This window comes from Camarhynchus parvulus, chromosome 4 (genome assembly GCF_901933205.1).
Source record: "Camarhynchus parvulus chromosome 4, STF_HiC, whole genome shotgun sequence".
Classification (NCBI taxonomy): Eukaryota; Metazoa; Chordata; class Aves; order Passeriformes; family Thraupidae; genus Camarhynchus; species Camarhynchus parvulus.
Window position 1 is genome coordinate 2,412,385 of NC_044574.1, and position 19,758 is coordinate 2,432,142.

The 19,758-nt window shown below is 61.2% G+C and overlaps 2 protein-coding genes across 3 annotated transcripts in view; one reads left to right on the forward strand and one right to left on the reverse strand.

Annotated features, from left to right (window-relative positions):
• The window catches only part of LOC115903762 (dedicator of cytokinesis protein 2-like), a 49,090-nt gene extending 31,951 nt beyond the window's left edge, over positions 1 to 17,139 (forward strand). Inside the window, 26 exon segments of the mRNA XM_030948448.1 lie at positions 6,284 to 6,382; positions 6,487 to 6,581; positions 7,435 to 7,513; positions 7,603 to 7,703; positions 7,799 to 7,857; positions 7,976 to 8,109; positions 8,111 to 8,125; positions 8,261 to 8,346; positions 8,696 to 8,852; positions 9,190 to 9,230; positions 9,370 to 9,460; positions 9,543 to 9,662; positions 10,152 to 10,241; positions 10,337 to 10,441; positions 10,915 to 11,056; positions 11,797 to 11,878; positions 11,967 to 12,051; positions 12,213 to 12,299; positions 13,410 to 13,586; positions 14,041 to 14,124; positions 14,204 to 14,341; positions 15,217 to 15,302; positions 15,672 to 15,822; positions 16,047 to 16,155; positions 16,540 to 16,673; positions 16,762 to 17,139. Of these exon segments, the coding sequence (XP_030804308.1) occupies positions 6,284 to 6,382; positions 6,487 to 6,581; positions 7,435 to 7,513; positions 7,603 to 7,703; positions 7,799 to 7,857; positions 7,976 to 8,109; positions 8,111 to 8,125; positions 8,261 to 8,346; positions 8,696 to 8,852; positions 9,190 to 9,230; positions 9,370 to 9,460; positions 9,543 to 9,662; positions 10,152 to 10,241; positions 10,337 to 10,441; positions 10,915 to 11,056; positions 11,797 to 11,878; positions 11,967 to 12,051; positions 12,213 to 12,299; positions 13,410 to 13,586; positions 14,041 to 14,124; positions 14,204 to 14,341; positions 15,217 to 15,302; positions 15,672 to 15,822; positions 16,047 to 16,155; positions 16,540 to 16,673; positions 16,762 to 16,845 (2,631 nt within the window). The 3' untranslated portion in view covers positions 16,846 to 17,139.
• A 439-nt stretch (positions 17,140 to 17,578) lies between these two features.
• On the reverse strand, positions 17,579 to 19,693 carry LOC115903785 (BCL2/adenovirus E1B 19 kDa protein-interacting protein 3-like). 2 transcript variants are annotated; one of them, XM_030948491.1, is made up of 6 exons: positions 19,403 to 19,693; positions 18,769 to 18,898; positions 18,553 to 18,682; positions 18,385 to 18,479; positions 18,155 to 18,276; positions 17,579 to 17,963 (listed from the first exon to the last, which is right to left on the reverse strand). In XM_030948491.1, exons 1-5 carry the CDS (start codon positions 19,488 to 19,490, stop codon positions 18,168 to 18,170), a joined length of 552 nt encoding a protein of 183 aa, XP_030804351.1. In that variant the 5' UTR covers positions 19,491 to 19,693; the 3' UTR covers positions 17,579 to 17,963; positions 18,155 to 18,167. The 2 variants fall into 2 exon arrangements, with proteins under 2 accessions (XP_030804351.1, XP_030804350.1); XM_030948490.1 differs by having other exon boundaries at positions 17,581 to 17,963; positions 18,155 to 18,304.
• Between the last annotated feature and the right edge of the window lie 65 nt (positions 19,694 to 19,758).

Below are 19,758 nucleotides of genomic sequence, written 5' to 3' on the forward strand. Positions count from 1 at the left end.
AGTCAGTGCAGGGCTGAGGAGAGCACGGCTCATCAAACCCATTTGCTGCCGGGCTTGATGAGGTTCCAAGTTTGGTCAGGGGAGGTAAAAGCCTCGGCAGAGCACGCTCGGATTTCTGTGAGGCATTTGACATTTCGACGAAGACAGCAGGATGATCCCAAAAGCAAAGTGGCACGCTTGAAGTGGGTTAAAAGCAGCTAAGCAGCAACGTCTCTGCTTGTAACTATCCTGCAGCCCTGAGCACAGAGGGAAACTGAGGAAAGGGGAGAAAATGAAGAGCAAGGAAGGAAAAAGGCCAATTCAGAGGGATGCAGGGGGCATGGAGCAGAGAATGTGCAGGATGGGGCTCTGAGTGGCAGCTCCAAGCTCCGCTCATGGCAGCTGGAAATGCATGTTGGCATGTCAGAGAAGCAACTTCCTTAAAAAGTGAGGCCAGCTGGCACAGGAACAGCTTGGAAAGGTTTTGCACAATGGTGGACCCTCCATCTCAGCAATTTTTAAAGATATGAGTGTTTTTCTTCTCTGGTTCCTATGGGAATTCCAGGCACATGGATGAAGTGAGACAGCAAGTCACACGGGGGATGTACAGGTGAAAGCAGGTGATGCCACTGTGACATGCCATGAGTTCTGCTGGATGCTCACACACTTGGGAATGATCTCTCCTCTGCTGAGTGACCCCAGGAGCTGAGGAAACATCAGGAATCTCATGGACACCCCTCAGAGAGCCCCAGCACTGGGTTTCTCCGGCCACCATGGGTGGTGGATTTTGTGAATAAGAGGCACTAAACCTGCTGGGTTTGCAGAGGACACATCATGGGACACATCTGTGATGCTGCAGGGCTGACCTCAGAGGTCAGAGCCCTGCTTCTCACTGCCCTGACTGCAAAGTCACCTGCCAGCTTCAGCCCTTTCTCCACCTATCCTCTCCTTCACCCTTGCTGGTAAAGCCGTGGAAGAGGGAAAAACGAGGCAGACACATAAATCTTCTCCTCAGGACACAGGAAGCCAGGAGATGAGATTTATGAGGGAGGAAGTCAGGTTCTCCTGGAATCACAGAGGAGAGGAGTGAATGACCCAGCTCTGCTCGCAGGGTAGTGCTTTGTGGGGCAACACATCTGATTTTCCTTATCTGCAGAGGGGAGAGAGATGCTGCTGGCTGTGGAGAGGGGCAGCACTGGAGGATGAGCTCTGGAGGGGCAGGAACCAAACTCATGACACATCACAGCACAGCCTAATCCTGCCTTGGCTCCGGGAGGACTCGAGGCGTTTGTTCTCAGATCAGAGCACGTGTGGGACTCGAGGATGGAGGACTTGGAGCAGCTCCTGGGGCAGCTTGCACACCCCAAATCTGCTTCCTCGCTAAGGAAGCTCCACCACGAAGCCAGCTCATGCCCTGCCCTCATGCCTGTCTTCTTGGAGGCTTTTCCAGAACCCGGCTGCTGGGAGCCTCACAGCCCTTCTCATTTCCTGCAGGCTCTTAATCACACCCGTTTCCATCCCACTGTACTCGTGCCAACAGAGCGCTTCCGCCCAAGCTGCTCTTCTCCCTCCTCAGTGCTCAGCCCTTGCAGCCCCCAGCAAGGAGAGACCCCTTCACCAGCCACATTCCCAGCACTCCCTGAGTCCAGCTCAGCTCCTGTCCCCAAGGCCAGCTCTGCATGTCCCCGAAGGACCTGGCAGTGCTGACCCCCTCCATCTCAGCAGCGCTCCAGGCTCTGCTTGAGCACCACTGTGCCTCCTCCAGGAGCCCTGGGCTGGCCTGGCTGAGGGCACAGGAGTTGTCCCTGCCACCAGGGCCGTGCCAGGGGTGGCTGTGCCCCTCAGTCCCACGCTGAGCATCACCCAGGGGTGCTGGGAGCTGCGTGGGCACGCAGCTCACAGGAGCGAGGGATCTGCACTCGTGCCTATGTAGGTCACTGGCTGGAGTGCTCTGAGGGAACATCAGTCACCCTCCCAGCCACGGGGGCCAGGAGGAGGCTCTGGTGGCACCCAGCCTGGCCAGGGAGCCCCCAGCACCCACCTCCCCACGGTGCCAGCACCCACGGCCACCCTGTGGGCTCCTCTCTGAGGCTCCCAGCTGGCCTGGCCACACGTGCCATGGCTCATGCCCCTGGTGGCATGGAAGGGATCCCATGGGCTGGGGAAGGAGCAGTGACATCCCCCTGGCACGCCGAGGTCACCAGCCCCGCTGCCATCGCTCCTCTCTGATGTGGGTGTGCTGCTGCTGCAGATGGAGCCGCACACGGTCAGGGAGATGGAGTACAAAGCCTCTGCACGAGCCTTCAGAAGCTGCAGAAGCCAAATTATTCCTGTGTCTCCCGTGGATGCTAATACGGCTGTCATGGCAGTGGTGGCTCTGTTCACTGTGCTACCTGCTGGCGTTCCCACCTCTCTGCCAGGCAGAGCAGCTTTGGTAGCGCTGCTTTGATGAGACATGAAGAGGTGGAGTGACCTGCCTGGGGCAGCAGCTCAGGAGGAGTTGGTTCTGTGTCCCGAGGCTTCGCTGGGCTCATCCAGGGAAGGAGGAGCAGGCGAGCATCCCTGGAGCTGCTGCTGGCACTGTGCTTCAGTGCCACCCCCGGGGCTGCAGGAGAGACCACCCCGGCAGGAAGAACACCCGGCTCAGCTGCTTCCTTCCCACTGAATGGGGTTTGGGCAACACCATCCTCCTCCTCCTCACCCTGGGGATGCCCTGTGTGGCTGCACAGACCTGGGAAGATGCTTGTGATGGAGATCCAGCCCAGAGAGCTCGGCTGGTGGCCAGCACCAAACCCCAGGGGTCCGCTGGCATCTCCAGCACGGGCTGATCTGCAGCAGGGACAGGACAAGGGAAGTGGGACACGGCCCAGAGACTTTTGGCCACAGGAGACCCAGCTCATCTGCAGACCCTGTGCTCTGCAGGGAGGATGTCTCAGCTCTGGGGAAGGGGTTGGGCACCCATCTGGAGCCCACCTGCCCCAGCAATCCCTGGGCCAAGGGACACTTGGTGACAAGGGCTCCGTGGGCTCCCTGACAGGCCAGAAATGGCATCAGGAAGCCACCAACTGTCCCCAGAGCACGCTTCTGGAAAAAGCTGGAAGGGCTTCACTGCCCACCAGTTCCTGCACCACCCCAGCTGCCCCTGCACACCCTGGTCCAGGCTCGGGGGGCTCGGTCCTGGGTGCAGCAGGGATCCCTGGGGCAGCCCCCACCCAGGGTGGCAGCAGCCAGCAGCACGGCCTCTGCAGCTGCAGCTCCCAGCACGGGGAACGTCCTCCCAGAATACAAATTCCTGCCTTTAAGTGCATTCTCAATGCCATCGAGCAGGCTGCCCCCCTTTATCTCCGTGCGCTTTAGACAACGCTGGCTACCGGGGGAATTTGGGAATTACCGAGTGTTTTCCTCCGCCTCGTGCCTCAGTTTCCCCACCAGCAAACGGCCCGGACCATACTGAGCACCTCAGCAAAGAGGCGAGGCTGGGTAGGACCGGAGCAGTGTTGTTAGCAGGGACAGGAATAGACCCGTTCATTATCTGTGGCCTCTGGATGCCACCATGCTATTAAGCAATTACAATAATTATCATTTGTAAAGAAGACAACCTCAGTCCAAAGGAGCTTGTGCGACCAAATCCACCCCGTTCCTCCGAGCGCGCCGGAAGGACGAACGCTCCCTGCGGACAGGGGACACAGGGAAGGGCCGGAGGTGCCATCCCCAGCCGAGGGTCCCCCCTGCGGACAGGGGACACAGGGAAGGGCCGGAGGTGCCATCCCCAGCCGAGGGTCCCCTCCGCCGCTCCCGGCCCCGCTCCTCGGGCAGCACCGCCGGGAGGGAGCGCAGCCGGCGGTCCCCGCGTCCCCTGGCGCCGCGGCTGTGCCGAGGGGTTCATTCCCGAGCCCGGAGATCGCTGCTGGCCCTGGGCACGCCGTGCCCCTCGGAGCGAGCAGCTGACACCGATGTCCCCGCATGTCCCCGTGCTGGCACAGCCGGGGCCCGCTGGTTACTCATTCGTGTCCACCTCGTGCTCCCGGCACGGAAGCGGCTCCGCGGAGACCTCGGCCCCTCTCCCGCACCGCCCTCGGCAGCCGCAGCTCCGGCGGGCAGGATCGGGACCGGAGCATCCCGGGAGGGACCGGCGCACCCCCATTTCCCGGGACTGCCCGGGGCTCGCTCCGGCGGACACCAGGCCTCGGGCGCGGAGCTGCCGGGAACAACGTGGGCTGAATCCCTCCAGCCCCGGCCGGCGTCACCGCGGCGCGCGGTACCGAAAGTGACATCCCTGGATCTGCGTGTGCGTGTGTGTCACCCGGCACAGCCCCGGCTGACGGACGCCTTCCTAACAAGGGGGAGCGGAGACGAGCCCGCCCAGCCGCTCCCCAGAGCGGCTCCGGCAGCGGGGGGACCACGGGCCGGGGCGGACAGGGCGAGGCTGCGGCACCGCGGTGCGACCTGGGGGTCTTCGGCCCCTCTAACACAGCAGCTCCCACCACAGATGCTCCTCCCTAGGCTACGCACCGTGCCACCGTTCCGGCACGGCTGTGCCCCCCAGAGACCCCCGCCACGGTCGCCGGTGGCCAGCGGCTGGGCACCCTCGGTGCTGGGTGCCCAGCGTGGGGGGCTCGGTGCGGGATGCTCCGTGCACGGTGCCCGCCGGAGGATGCTCGGTGCGCGGTATCACCGTCCCCGTGCCTCCCGCAGTTCCCCGGGCAGCTCCTGCTCGCCGGTAGCAAAGAGGGGACGACAGGGAGGTGCCGCGACCCCCGGGGATCCGGGGACACCGAGGATCCCCCTCGCCAGCCCAGCTCGGCCCCCGCGCATCCGCGGGCCGAGGGTCCCTGCACCGCTCCCGCGCCCCTGGGGTCCCCGCACCGCCGCGCAGTCCCGCTTTCGGGGCTCCCCGCACCGCGTCGCCGCTCCTGGCCCCGGGGATCCCACGCCCCGGCCGCGGGGCCGCCCAGGGTCCCGGTACCGGCGGGCGCCGCAGGGCCGATACCCGCAGCACCCGGTCCGGCCCCCGCCCCGCTCCCCGGCCGAGCCTCCTCCCCATCCCGCCCGGTACCTGGTGTTCCGAGGCGGCGGCGGCGCGGGTCCGGCAGCGGCGGGCGCGGGGCTCGGCGGGGCGGGGCGGGGCGGGGCGGCGCGCGCTCGCCGGTACCGGGGCGGAGCCGGCGGGGGGCGGAGCGGGGCGGGGGGCGGAGCCCCGGCACGGGGTGCGCGCCCGGGAGCTGAGCCCGGCAGGAGCCGCGGTCCCGGCACCGGGAGGGCGCTGCCCGGGCGGGGCGGTGCCGGCGTCCCCCGGTGTGCCGGTGCTGCTGCGCGGGGCGGCCGCGGGGCTGAGGTACCGCATGGATTCCCGGAGCAGCGGGAGATTTTGAGGTTTGATCCGTTTGCTTTGCACAAGAGAAGTCCCTGGAATTCCCTCCTAGAGACAGAAAACCCCTCGCAGCCAGGGCTGGCCGTGGGCGCTCGTTGCTCACCCGCGGCAGCTCTCGGTGGGCTGCGCCCCATCCTGGGATGTTCCCGGGGCTGCCCCCGGGCTGGTAGTGCGGGGCTGGAGCCCTCGGTCACCGGCAGCGGTCACATCCCTCCCCGAGCAGCCCGCTTGGGTCTGCGTGTGCTTGGCCTGGGGCTGCGATGGGGAAATGGCAGCGCGGGAATGCTCCGCTGGAATCCGGGCGGGAGCTCCGGCAGTGCCGGACCTGCCAGGGATGGAAGGGCAGCCGCGGTGCCCAGAGGCCGGTGCTGCCCTCCCAGGGCTCAGGCACGGCAGTCTCTGGGCATGGGTTGGCACCCACAAAGCTCCATCAGTGACTCCGGGGCACGGCAGGGCCATCAGTCCCCCTGAGCATGCCAGACGATGCTCTTAGCCCAGGAATTGCAGTTTCCAGCCTCGGATGTGTCTCTGGGACAGCTTTTGGGCAGCATCCTGCTCGTGCACACTCCTCTTGTCCTGCTACAAAGCTGGAGCCTCCTGGAGTGGAGCCAAGGGCTCAGTTTGGGACCCTCCGCTGGAGGCACTCCAGAAGGAAACTGCTTGCCATTTTCAAAATGCCCTTACACCCACAGATGGCCTTAAATTATCTCAGAAATGACAGAGGTGCTTCAGCACCACTCTGTAATTACTCCTGCATCCCCCTGGCATCCTGGTGGGTGCAGGAGCCACCCCATCCCTGCACTGGGATGCAGATGAAGGGAGCTGGGGAAGAAGGGACCAGGGAGGGTGGGGGTGAACAGACTCGAGGGCAGTTGGGGCTCTGGGTTATGAACCAACTGGAGCTGCAGGGCCTGAGCAGCTCCTGTCCCCCAGAGCCACTACGTGGCCTGCATGGCCACCATCCTGAGCCAGATGGACAAGGACCACTACAGCAGCTACATCCAGGCGTTCCCCTCCCGGCCTGAGCTGATGGTGAGTGCAACACGGAGCCCTCTGGCACCAGCGCCTCCCTCGCAGCATCCTCCGGAGGGCACTGCAGCCCAGCACGGCTCCTGACCTCTGTACCTCCCTTGCAGGACTTCCTCATGGAGACTTTTATCCTTTTCAAAGACCTGATTGGGAAGACGGTGTATCCTGGTGACTGGGTGGTGATGAACATGGTGCAGAACCGGTGAGGGGCTGGGGGGGGGACCACGGGGGGAGGCTGGGGTGGCTGTGAGCACCTGGCGTGCTGTGGGGTGTGGTGTTTGCGAGGGTCCCCAGGAGGAGGGGAGAGATGAGAATTTCACTCCTTGTTCTCAGAAGGCTGATATTATATTATATTATATTATATTATATTATATTATATTATATTATATTATATTATATTATATTATATTATATTATATTATATTATATTATATTATATTATATTATATTATATTATATTATATTATATTATATTATATTATATTATATTATATTATATTATGTTATGTTATATTATCATTATTACATTACAATATTACGTTATATTATAATAATCTTATATTCTATTATAATTTTATTCTATTATAATTATATTCTATTTCTATTATGAATGCTATACTAAAACTACTAAAGAAAGAGAAAGGAGACATCAGAAGGCTTAACAAGAATGAAGAATAAAAACCTGTGACTTATTCTCGGTGTCAACCCGACACAGCTGGCTGTGATTGGCCATTAAGTAAAAGCAATTCACATGAAACCAACCAAACTTTCACCTCTTGGTGTACACAATGTCCAAGCCACATTCCAAAGCAGCAAAACACAGGAGAAGCAATCAGATAATTATTGTTTTCATTCCTCTCTGAGGCTTCTCAGCTTCCCAGGAGCAAAATCCTGGGCAAAGGGGATTTTTCAGGCAATATCAGGGTGACAGTGGGGCAGGTGGACTCTGGACATGCAGGACAGCGTTTGGGGGCAGAAAGGACCTCACCCCTCTGTGTGATGGTGGTGGGCACACCAGGCTGGTGCTGCCCTCACTCAGTGCTCGCTGTCCCCAGGGAGTTCCTGTGTGCCATCAACCACTTTGCCACCACCTTAACCGAGATGTTCCTGAGCAACAGCGACTTCGAGCTGCAGGTGGGTGGCACTGCCTCAGTCCAGGTGGGTCAGGAGCAGACCCCGCTGTGCCACCCAGCCTGGCACTCAGCCCTCTGCTTCCACCGCAGCTTTGGAACAATTATTTCCACCTGGCCGTGGCTTTCCTCACCCAGGACTCGCTGCAGCTGGAGAATTTCTCGCCGGCCAAACGCAACAGTATCCTGGCCAAGTGAGTCCCTGCCTCGGGGACAGGGATTTTGGGAGAGCCAGCTGGGCTGGGCACACCCGGGGCTGCAGAGCGATGCTGTCCCTCTGTCCCCGCAGGTACGGGGACATGAGAGCCACGATCGGAGCGTCCATCCGGGACATGTGGTACAGCCTCGGTGAGCCGCGCTGTGCAGGGATGGAATTTTGGCTCTCCGTGCCCAGAGTGGGTGTGGCGAGCGGGGTTTTGCTGCTTTGGGCATGGATCTGCCCTCCCAGCCCTCCCTGTCCTCCCAGGGCAGCGCAAGATCGAGTTCATCCCGGGCATGGTGGGTCCCATCCTGGAGATGACGCTGGTGCCGGAGCTGGAGCTGCGCAAATCCACCATCCCCATCTTCTTCGACATGATGCTGTGCGAGCACCGCCTGAGCTGGCGCCTTCAGCCGGGTCAGGGCCGGGATGGGCTGGGATGGGCTGGGAACCACCCACAGCAGGGGAGTGGCGTGGCCTGGAACCTTCTCTCTGGGATGGTCACTGGGGAGGGGCTGCTCCAAGCTCAGCCCATCTTTGTCCGCTTTGCAGTTTGAGGATGAGATCCTGCGCAGGCTGGACAGCGAGGTGGAGGGCGGCCGGGGGGACGAGCAGTACATGCAGCTTTTCAAGAGCATGTGAGTGTGCGGTGACATCCCTGCCACCTTCTCCCCTTTGCTGTCACCATTCCTGCTGCCATCCCACTCCTCCTCACGCTGTGCAGGTGATGCTCCTGTCCCTGGTGACACCCCTGCCCCAGGAATTACCCTATGCCTTAAGTGATAACCCTTGCTTCAGGTGTTATCTCTGCCCCAGGTGTTACCTTTGCCACAGGTGTTATCTCTGCCCCAGGAGTCACCCCTGCCCCAGGAGATGCCCCTGCTCTGCCCAGGCTTTGTCCCTGCCCTTTGCTGCTGGGCAGGGCAGTGGTGGGAGCACAGCAGAGCTGGCTGTGCAGTGGAACCCGCGCCTCCCTCTCTTCCCCAGCCTGCTGAGCTGCTGCCAGAGCCACCCCGAGCTGGCCAAGCCTGGAGAGGACTTTGTGAGGCTGGTGAGCGAGCTCCTGGAGCGGCTCCTGGACTACAGGGCTGTGATGAACGATGAGAACAAGACCTACAGCATGAGCTGCACCGTCAACCTCCTGGTGAGCACTCGTGCCCTGCTCCAGCTCCCTGAGGCTGGCAGGGATCATCCCATGTCCCAGCTCCCTGGGGCAACCAGGGCTTGTTCCTGTGCTTCCCCAGGTCCCCAGGGCTGGTAGGGCTTGTCCCCAAGTCCCCAGGGTGCCCTTGGCACAGCAGAGAGGGGGTGCACGTGGTGCCAGAGCTGGCATCTCTTGGGATGTGCAGCTGTGTGGGCCATGGCCATCCCTGTGTGGGGACAGTCCTGGCAGCAGCGTGACCCAGAGGGTGGCTGTGTGGGGGGCTGTGGCATGTGCCACCCCTGTGGCCACTCAAACAGCCTCATCTGCCTTTCCACAGAACTTCTACAAGGAGATCGACCGCCAGGCCATGTACATCAGGTGAGCACAGCCCTGGGATCCCCTGCAGCACCTGGGCTGGGGGCTCCCGGGCATTCCCAGTGGGATGTGCTTGGCAGGGCGGCCTGAGGGGCAGGGTGATGGTGCTGTCACCCCCCACACGTGGCTCTGTCACCCCCAGGTACCTGTACAAGCTGAAGGACCTGCACATCAGCTACGAGAACTACACAGAGGGAGCCTACACGCTGCTGCTGCACGCCCGGCTGCTCACGGTGGGCACGGGGGGCTGGGGGGCTGGGAGGAGGGGGCAGCCCCGTGGCCCAGGGTGTGACAGGTCCCCAATCCCTTGTGCAGTGGTCAGAGGAGTCGAATGCAGCCCCTGTGCCAGGCCCACACGGGCTCCACCTGCACACTCAGCGCCAGCTGAAGGAGGCTCTGTACAACCAGATCATCGAATACTTTGACCAGGGCAAGGTAAGTGTGGCCCCTACAGACCCTGCAGCCTCTGAAACCACAAAACTGGAGGGAGCTGGGCTGGCTTAGGGCAAGCCTGGCCCCCTTGCCACCAATTCCCCCCTGTTTCATGCTCCCAGATCCCATTCTCAGCACAGCCCCTCACTCCTCATTGCTGTAGAAGGGCTGGAGTTGCCCTGCAGTGAGCCTGGGCTGGATGGTTCAACCCACAGCCACTGTCCCTCATCCCATCCCTGTCCCATGCTGTCCCATCCCAGCCCGGGTCAGGAGCTTGGACATCTCTGGACAAAGGCTTGATGGGGTCAGCTGGGGGCTCCAGGGCTGGGCATGGTGGGAAGCCAAGTTCTTCTGCTGCCCACTGAACCCTCAGTCTCCACAGGAGAGCCCTCTCCCCCTCCTCACAGGGACCAGGGGTGCAGGTGGTCCCTGCTGGAAGCCCCTGGTGCCCCAGTTCACCCTGCACTGGGGGGCCCTCTCTCTCTCCTCCAGATGTGGGAGGAAGCCATCCACATCTGCAAGGAGCTGGCGGAGCAGTACGAGAGCCACGTGTTCGACTACGAGATGCTGAGTGACATCCTGGTGGGTGCCTGCCTGGCCTGGGGGTGCTGCTGGCAGGGGGAATGGGGGGTCTGCAGGGCCCCCTCCTGCCCTCATCCTGCCCCTCTCCTCTGCAGCAGCGAGAGGCCAAGTTCTATGAGAAGATCCTGAAGGTGCTGCGGCCCAGCCCGGATTACTTTGCCGTGGGGTACTACGGGCAGGGCTTCCCCACCTTCCTCAGGGTAAGCAGAGCCAGGAGCAGCCCCAGAGCTGCCACCTCCATAGCCAGGGACCCCCACTCCTCACTGGTGTCCACCTGTGCACCACAACTCTCTGAGTGTCACCATCCAGCCTGTTCCTTACCTTCCTTCCTTATCTGTTCCATCCAGGGGACATCCCAGGCTCAGATGGTTTGCACAAGTCCAGTCACTCTCCCCTCACCCCCCCATGCTGCCACACCCTCGTAGAAGCCACCAAATTTGTCACACAGGATTTGTCCTTAGCGACATTGCTTGGCTGGCGCCAATCCTCATTCTCCATGTGCCTTCTTTTGTTTTTCTTCTAGTTCCTGGGTTTGGGGAGATATTTTTTTCCAGATGGGGGGGTGTCTCCTGCTTGGCAGGAAAGCCTTATCAGCACCAGCATCCCAGTGCTCTGGGGCTTGCTGGCCCTGCTCTGTGGCGCAGGGATGAGCTGTCACCTTCCTGCCCTGCAGAACAAGGTCTTCATCTACCGGGGCAAGGAGTACGAGCGGCGTGAGGACTTTGAGATGCAGCTGCTGAGCCCCTTCCCCAGTGCTGAGAAGCTGAAGAGCACATCCCCTCCTGGCCAGGACATCACTGACTCCCCAGGGCAGTGTATCCTCTGTGTGCACAGGGACAGGGATGGGTGCGGTGGTGTTTGAGGGTCCCCTGGGCGAGGGAAGAGAGGAGAATTTGACTCCATGTTTCAGAAGGCTGATTAATAATATATAATATAATATAATATAATATAATATAACATAATATAATATAATATAATATAACATAATATAATATAATATAATATAATATAATATAATATAATATAATATAATATAACATAATATAACATAATATAATATAACATAATATAATATAACATAATATAACTATTTATAACATTTATATTATATATGCTATACTAAAACTATACTAAAAGAAAGGGAAAGAAGACATCAGAAAGTTAGAAAGGAATGAACAAGAAAATCTTGTGACTGACCAGAGTCCCAACACAGCTGGACCACGATTGGTCATCAAGTAAAAACAATTCACATGAGACCAATCCAAGATGCACCTGTTGGTAAAGCATCTCCAGACCACATCCCACAGCCATCAGATAATTACTGTTTACATTTCTTTTCTGAGGCTTCTCAGGAGAAAAATTTCAGCAAAGGGATTTGTCAGAAAATCTGTCAGTGACAGCTGGGAGCGTGGCTTGGTCTCTGTCCATCCCTCTCCATGTGGGAGTCCCTTAAATGCCCCTCTGTCCCCCTGGGGCTCACTCTTGAGGGCTCTGGAGCCCTGGCCCCAGCAGCCCTGCCCTGCAGAGTGTTCCTGTGGCTCCTTCACTCCCTCAGACATCCAGTGCTTCACCGTGCAGCCGGCAGAGGAAGCCAAGGTCCGGCTCAAGGGCCGCAGCATCCCGGAGCAGATCACCAAGTGCGTGTCCACACAGAGCTCTGCTGCCTGTGGGTGGGTGGGACACACTGCGGGTCCTCTCCCATTTCTGTCCCTTCCCTCCCCACAGCTTCTACAAAGCCAACCACATCCAGAGGTTCAGCTACTCACGGCCTTTCAAGAGGGGCCCGAGCGATCCCGACAATGAATTTGCTGTGAGTGCTGGGGGGAAGCAGCCAGGACCCTCAGCTGGGGGGGCCCTGCAAGGACCTGGGGGTCCCTGGTGCTGTGCCCATGGAGGTGGGAGCCCCCCATGCCATGGGGCGGCCAGGGGTGATGGGAGGAGGGTGGGCAGTGACTGCTGCTCTTGCCACAGAACATGTGGATTGAGAGGACAACCTTCAGGACAGCCTATCCCCTGCCGGGCATCCTGCGCTGGTTCGTTGTCACCTCCACTGACACGGTGAGGAGGGGGCTGGGGGGCTGTCTTGGTTTGGAAAGACAGGAGTCTGCTAAGGAAGGAAATGGAGAATGTAAACCCTCCCCACCACTCTGAATTGCTATAATTTTAAATTAAGGGGCTCTCAGGCAAAAATACGGGAGCAGGAAATTACAGTTCTTTAATAGGGAAGAAATAAAAATAATAAAATAAACAATGCAATCCACTAGAACAACACTGACAGAGTCAGAACCCAACCTGACACCCTGTGGGTCAGGGTGTTGGTGGCAGTCCCATTGGAAATGTGGCTGCAGTCCTCTGAAGTATCAGGTGTGGTTCTGTTGGAGCAAGGAGGATCTGTAGAGAAGGATGCAGTCTTCCTCTGGAGATCTAGTGAGGAAGAGGCAGCTGCTGTTCCTCTGGGGAATCCCGTGGAGAAAAGCCATGCTGGTGTTCCAGAATCTCAGAGTATATCTGGGTAGGAATGCTTGGCTCCTCCCTCTGGGCAGAGCATCTCACAATGGGATGTTATAGTTCTTATCAGTCATGCAGTGACATTCAATAGTCTGTTATCAGCAGAGGTCCCCTCCCAAGGGAGGTGTGAATGTGGTCATTCAAAGAGAGAGATAAGGCAAACTGCTCACTTGACAAGGTAATCAGCCATATAGATGGTAATGGAAAACATCTTGCATTCAATCTTCAACAGGGGCTCTCCCAGGACCCTGGGGGGTGCTCCAGCCCTGCCAGGAGCTCAAGCTGGGGATGGGGAGCGCGTCCTGCTTGTGCCATGCTCTGTGGGCAGCAGGGACAGTGTGTGGGATTTGCTGCTCTGTCAGGGGTGGGTGTTTGGCCAGCATGCAGGGAGGCTCAGGAGCCACGGCAGTGGAGATGTGATGTGCCCTGGTGGCTGTCACAGGGTGTCCTGGCTGGGCTGTCACAGGGTGCCCTGGTGGCTGTTACAGGCTTCCTGGGGTGAGATGTGCAGCCCCAGGGGTCTGAGGGCTTCCTGGGGTGAGATGTGCAGCCCCAGGGGTCCCTCTGGGCTTCCTGGGGTGAGATGTGCAGCCCCAGGGGTCCCTCCTGCTGGCCTGGGGAGAGCCCACCCTGCCAGCCTTGACCCCTCCCTGTGCACAGATCATCATCTCCCCCCTTGAAAACGCCATTGAGACCATGATGAAAACCAATGAGAAAATCATGAGTGAGATCAACAGGCACCAGAACGACCCCAGCCTGCCCATCAACCCCCTGTCCATGCTGCTCAACGGCATCGTGGACCCTGCGGTCATGGGTGGCTTCACCAAGTATGAGAAGGTGAGGAATGCAGGGGCTGTGGTGGGGCCAGCTGGGCACAGCCAGGACTGGCACTGTGGGGAGCCTTGGGATGGGGATTGGGATGGGGATGGGAGGGGAGGATGCAGCTGGAAGGGTTTGGGGGTGCCAGTGTCCAGAAATTGTGTGATCCCATCAGAGAAGCACCTGGCTTGGTATTAATTGAGATCACATGGGAGGAAAGGGGGTGGGATCCCAGAGAGGAGAGGGGGTGGGATCCAAGGAGGAGAGGAGATGGATCCCAGAGAAGAAAAAAGAGAATGGGATTCAGGGTGGAGAGGAGATGGATCCCAGAGAGGAGAGGAGATGAATCCCAGAGAGGAAAGGGGGTGGCATTCAGGGAGGAGAGGAGGTGGATCCCAGAGGAAAGGGGTGCCATCCCCAGCCTGTGTGAGCTGGGCCAGCTGGGCAGTGGGACTCAGGAGGGTCCTTTCAGGCTTTTTTCCAGGAGCTGTACATGCAGGAGCACCCTGAGGACGCAGGGAAAATCGAGAAGCTGAAGGACCTGATCGCCTGGCAGGTACCAGGTGCAGCATCCCTCTGGCAGGGCCAGCTGGCCCCGGTGCCAGGGAGCCCCACGAATCCCTGCTGTCCCACAGATCCCCCTGCTGGCAGAGGGCATCCGGATCCACGGGCAGAAGGTGCCAGAGGACCTGCGGCCCTTCCACGAGCGCATGGAGCAGTGCTTTGAGCAGCTGCGGGCCAAGGTGGAGGCTCAGTACGGGGTGCGAGAGATGGTGAGTGCCAGGGCCTGGGCACTGCAGGCAGGGCTGGGCACTGCCCTGGGCAAGCCAGTGCAGATGTGGGGCAGCAGGGAACAGCTGGGTGAGGCCACAGCTGGGGCAGGAACAGGGTGAGGAGCACTGGACCCTGCACCTCAAGGTGCCTCCTAGTGAGAGCCAAGATTACATTTAAAGGGAGGTGGAAATCGAAAGTAAATAACATTTTACTAATCAATAAGTGACCCTAAGGGATGGATACTGGGGGATAGACATTTAGGACAGGGAATGGAGAAACACTTGGGGGGTTGACCCTGGCCTCTGGGTAATTCATCGATGTCCTGGACTGAAACTTCTAGAAGGAGGGGATGGGATGCTGAGGATTGGGATGGGCGTGGGAGGGGAGAACACAGCAGGAAGGGTTTGGGGGTGCCACAATGCCCAGCACTGGTGTGATCCCATCAGAGAAGCACCTGGCTTGGTATTAATCAGGATCACATGGGAGGAGAGGGGCTGGGATCCCAGAGAGGAGAGAGGGAGGGATCCAGGGAGGAGAGGAGATGGATCCCAGAGAGGAGAGGGGCTGACATCCAGGGAGGAGAGCCAGGGTGGGGATTTGGGGATGATCTCAGCAAAGGAAAGGGATTACACAGGTAAAAGGAGGGGGTACAATCTGGGGTAAAGCATTTGGGAAAAAATACGGGGATACAAAACCAAAACTATTACAAAGTATAAAAACACACGACAACATCTCCCACTGGCCATGGGGGACCTCAGGGTCCCTGCCTGCCCAGGAGCAGGGCTGGTCAGAGAGGGCACTGACGGCCCTGGCTGTGCCCAGGGAAGGGCTGGGGAGGCTCTGCCCTCTCACCCCTCCTGGCTGTGTCTCTCAGATGTTCTTTGAGGACCGGCGGAGCGGCCGACCCCGCTCCATAGCCTGGGTACCTGACTGGGACCGGCTGAGCCACGCTGGAGCCAGGCAAGTGCTGCTCTGGGGAGTGCTGGTCATCCCCCCTCATCCCCCTCAGCCCTCCCTGCTGAGCCTGCCTCACTCTGGCCCCGGTGCTTTTCTCCCACCTTCCCTTTATGCCAAGTGCATCTCAGGGGTCTGTCCTGCCAGGTCACCACGGTGACCCATCCCTGTGGGGGACATGGAGGAGAGACACCCCATGTGCAGCCCCCAGGCTCACCTGGACCCTGCTGTCACCTGAGCCATCCATTCCTGTCCCCCCCACCTGCCCTGCTGAGCTCTGCCGTGGCTGGTGCTGATGCCCGAGTGCAGCCGGTGATGCTCCAGCCCTGCTCCTCCTTCCCCTGCTGCCCCTCACCTGTCCCGGTCACCCCACAGCACGGAGGCGCCCCCGACCCCAAAGGCTGCCCGCCGGCCCTCGGAGAGCGAGGAGCGCAGGAACGAGCGCAGGGAGAGCCGCGCCAGCGCCATCTTCGGGTCCCGGCGGCAGGAGGCACGCCAGTCCCTCTCGGAGCTGCCAGAGCCCAAGGTGATGCTCAGCACAGCCCTGGGGCCACCCTGAGGCTCTGCTCGCACCCCCCTGGGTATCCTGCTGCACCCAGAGCTCCTGGCCCCGCCTGCAGCACCAGCCCCCAGCCTGGATGGGAGCCCTGGAGGGGCTGGTGGCAGTCCCTGCTGCAGGGAGGGCAGGAGCAGGGGCTGCAGGAGCTGCCATCCAGCCTGGTATTGCTGAGCCTTCCTTCTGTGCCCCAGGACGAGAAATGGAGACTCTCATGCACCATGAGCGAGAGCAGCCTGAGCGCTGATAGGAAACAGCCCCCGCCGAGCCAAGCTGCTGCTGGTGATCAGCCCAGCACTGCAGGTACAACCTGCCAGGCCACCTTCCTGAGAGTCCCTGCAGCCCCACGAGCAGGGCTGTGCCCTCCCACACCACCCCACAGGTCCCCTGATGGTGGCACAGAGTGGGAGCACGTCCCCTGCTGAACACTCCCTGTGGGGCTGCAGCAATTGATCACTGATCCTGGACCTTGTGCCACTGGGTCTTGGTGCCAAGAGCTGTTCCTGGTGGGAGCCAGCCCCCTGCTCCTGGCTGGGCTCACATCCCACGGCACCTCTGTCCCCTCTGCCCAGCAGTGCCACACTCCCCTAGGCAGAAGCACTGGCCCTAACAGCCCTGGGGACACTGATGGGCCCTGTGTCCCCCCAGGCTGGCTGAGCCTCCATGTCTCCTCTCCTGCCTGCACAGGCTCGTCCCTGTCTCCCACGGGCTTTGGTGGCCGTGTGAAGAGTGCCAGCAAGCTGCCACCGCTGCCCCGCAAGTTCAGCCCCGCGGTGTACGAGACCTTCCTGGAGCAGAGCGATGCTGCAGCAGCAGGGAAGGTACTGGAGGGGAGAAAATGCAGGGGAGGCACTCAGGGCTGGCCCTGGCCCTGCTCCCACCACCCCTCACGTCCGTCTCTGCTCTCAGGTGTCCCCAACAGTGGATGGGAACAGAAGCCTCAAGTCACCGCCGCTGCCGCCACCCAAGTCCAAGCGTCTGTCACAGCTCTGACCTGATGCCGCCACCTGCAGCTGTGCTGTCTGCAGGGGCCACCCCTGCCCAGAGTGTCCCTGTGCCCAGCCAGCTGCTGGACACACAGCCCTGCTTGATTCTCACCTGCTGGAGCAGCTGTGACACCCAGAGCAGAGTCCCTGTGTGCACCAGGCACTGCCACCCTGTGTCCCACCAGCTCTGGACACCTCCAGGTGTCCCCTGGGGCTGGGACACCTGGCCCTGGGTGCTTGCTCTGCCTCTGGAGCCACGCTGAGCTCCCACACACGCAGCCCCTCCCAGCCATGAGGATGTCCCTCCCTCCCTCCCTCCCTCCACCCCAGCTGCCCACGGACTGTGCCAGCGGCAGGAGCAGTGACTTCCCCAGTGGCATTTCTGTGTGATTCCTGCTCCCCACTCGTGGGACAGCTCCCACCCCATCCTGCAGCACACATTCCTGGCCCACACTGCACAGGTGTGCACACAGGCCCTGGCAGCCTCACTCTGCAGAGTCACCTCTCCTGCTCTCACCTGTCACCTGCACCAGGCAGGTGTCACTGCCCTGACTGGCCATGCCACGCTCAGCTCCCACCTCTGCACTGCAGCCACGGCTAATAAAGGGCAAACACATCAGCCAGGCACCTGTGGGAGCCCCAGCACCCAGCCCTGCTTGCCCACAGCCCACCCAGGGGCTCACCCCCAGCTGGCACCACCCCAAAGCTCAGGACTCACCCTCCTGCAGCAGGGAAGGGCCCCATGGTCACTTCCCAAGCCACACACAGGGAAGGGACTCGCTGCTCAACCCCTGAGCTGGCACAGGGCTCTTTATTGAGGTGGGCTCAGTATTTACAGTCTGTTTTGGGGAACCTGGAGCTGTAACCAGGGGCTGGGGAGGGCAGGGGCTGCCTGCAGCTGGAGCTGCCATCAGTGGGTTCCATTCTACGGGGACAGTGGGATCAGCTCCCCAGGCAGGGCTGAGGGACAGACAGACAGACAGACAGACAGAAGGGCCTGGGAGCAGTCAGGCTGTGCTGGTGCCAGGCTCTCCCTGCGTTCCCAGCGAAGCAGAAGGTGCTGCCTGCCCAGCTCCTCACAGAGGGTTGGCTGAGGAGGCTGCCAGGCGCTTCCCAATGTAGATCCTGGATTGGAGAGAGTGACTGTGAGGCACTGGAACAGGGTGCTGGGCCCCAGCAGGCCAGGAGCAAGGGGAGATGGCAGCAGACCACTGCACCTGCTGGGAGCAGTGGTGACAGCAGCCAAGGACGAGCAGCCCAAATCCAGGAGTGTTCCCTCCTCCCCCAGCCCCATGGTGAGAGCCCCAGACACTCACCCCAGCCCCAGGGTCAGCAGGTGGCTGAGCAGGAGCGAGGGGATGAAGAGCAGCAGCAGCTCTGAACTGAAAAGTCTCTTCTTCCTCCCCACTGCACCTCCCTGCAGGCTCCACAGCACTGGCTGGGGGGAGCACACAAAGGCAAATTCCCTGGGAAAAGCTCATGGTTAACAGGGACAGCAGGAAGGGGGGCAGCAGGAGGATGGGCTGGTGGGGGACACGGGACTTACTCTGCAGACAGGTACCGAGGGCAGCGGGCACAGGCCCAGCCCAGGGACGCTCTCAGGCGTCGCTGCCTCCACTTGGCTTCCTGTGGCACATCCCGCTGGAAGGAGACACAGGGCAGGTCAGAGCAGGGCCTGGGGCACAGCAGGGTGTGCCAGGGGCAGCTCCCTCACCTGCCGGGGGTGGGGGCAGCCGGGCTGGGGCTGGCTGTGGGCAGGCAGTGCCTCACTCTCCGCAGGCTGATCACTGCCATGGCTGGCTCTGTCCTCATCCCAGGCTGGGGAGCTCAGCACGAGCAGGGCCCTGCAAAGAGAACCCCTCAGTCACTGAGCCCAGCCTGTGACACAGCTCAGCAGGGCTCTGGAGCCCAGCTCCCCCTCAGGACTCACCCCTCACTGCTCTCTGTCTCCAGCTGGGCCTCCAGCAGCATCCGCTCCACGTCGGCGTGGCAGGAGAAGGGCGAGGGCGCCGCCTCGGGCTCCGGGCAGCCTGGGCCACAGCGCAGCTCCACCCAGGAGCCTGGGGGGGCTGTCAGCCCCTGCGCTGCTCCAGGACCACCCCTGCACCCCAGCCCTCCCCACACCCCTGACCCGGGACGTCCTGTGCACCCCAGGGCTGCTCTCCCGGGACCGGCATCTGCCCCCGCCCCCGTGGTGCCCGCACCGACCCAGCCCCCCCAGGACCCCCGGCGCACCTCAGACCCCAGAAACCCCGCCTGGGCTCCCCACGGAGCCGCCCCCCACCCACAGTGCACCTCAACCACCCGGGGCTCCCGATGCCCCAGACCCGCACGTGTGCACGTCAACCCCTTCACCCCCGGGGGCTCCGCATTGTCCCGAACCCCCGGTTCCCCGGCCCGCCCGGGCGTCCCATTGTCCCGAACCCCTCGGTGCCCCTTCACCCCCGGTTCCCCGGCTGTCCCATTGTCCCAAATCCCTCGGTGCCCCTTCACCGCCGGTTCCCCGTCCCGCCCGGGTGTCCCCTGGCCCCGATCCCGCCCCGGTGCCCCGGTTCCCCCCGGACCGTCGTCGCCGGCTCCCGCCATGGCCCCGCGGCTGCTCCGCGCGCAGCCCCCGCCGCTGACAGTCACGTGACGCCCGCGAGCCCCCATGTAAATAAAACCACCGGCACCGGCCGCCGCTCTCTTAAAGGGGCGCTGGCTCCTCCCGCTGGGGCCCGCGAGCCGCAGCTCGCCCGGCAGCGGCGGCCTCGCCGCGTTGCCTCTTTAAGCAGCGCCTACGTGCGGCGCGCGAGCAGGCGTCGGCGGCGGCGCGTGCAGACCCGCACGGACCCGGCCCGGCCCCGCCCCCTGTCCCGTTGACCACGCCCCTCTGTCCCGCTGTCCCCGTCCCCCCGCCCCGGTGCCCGCACAGCCCGAG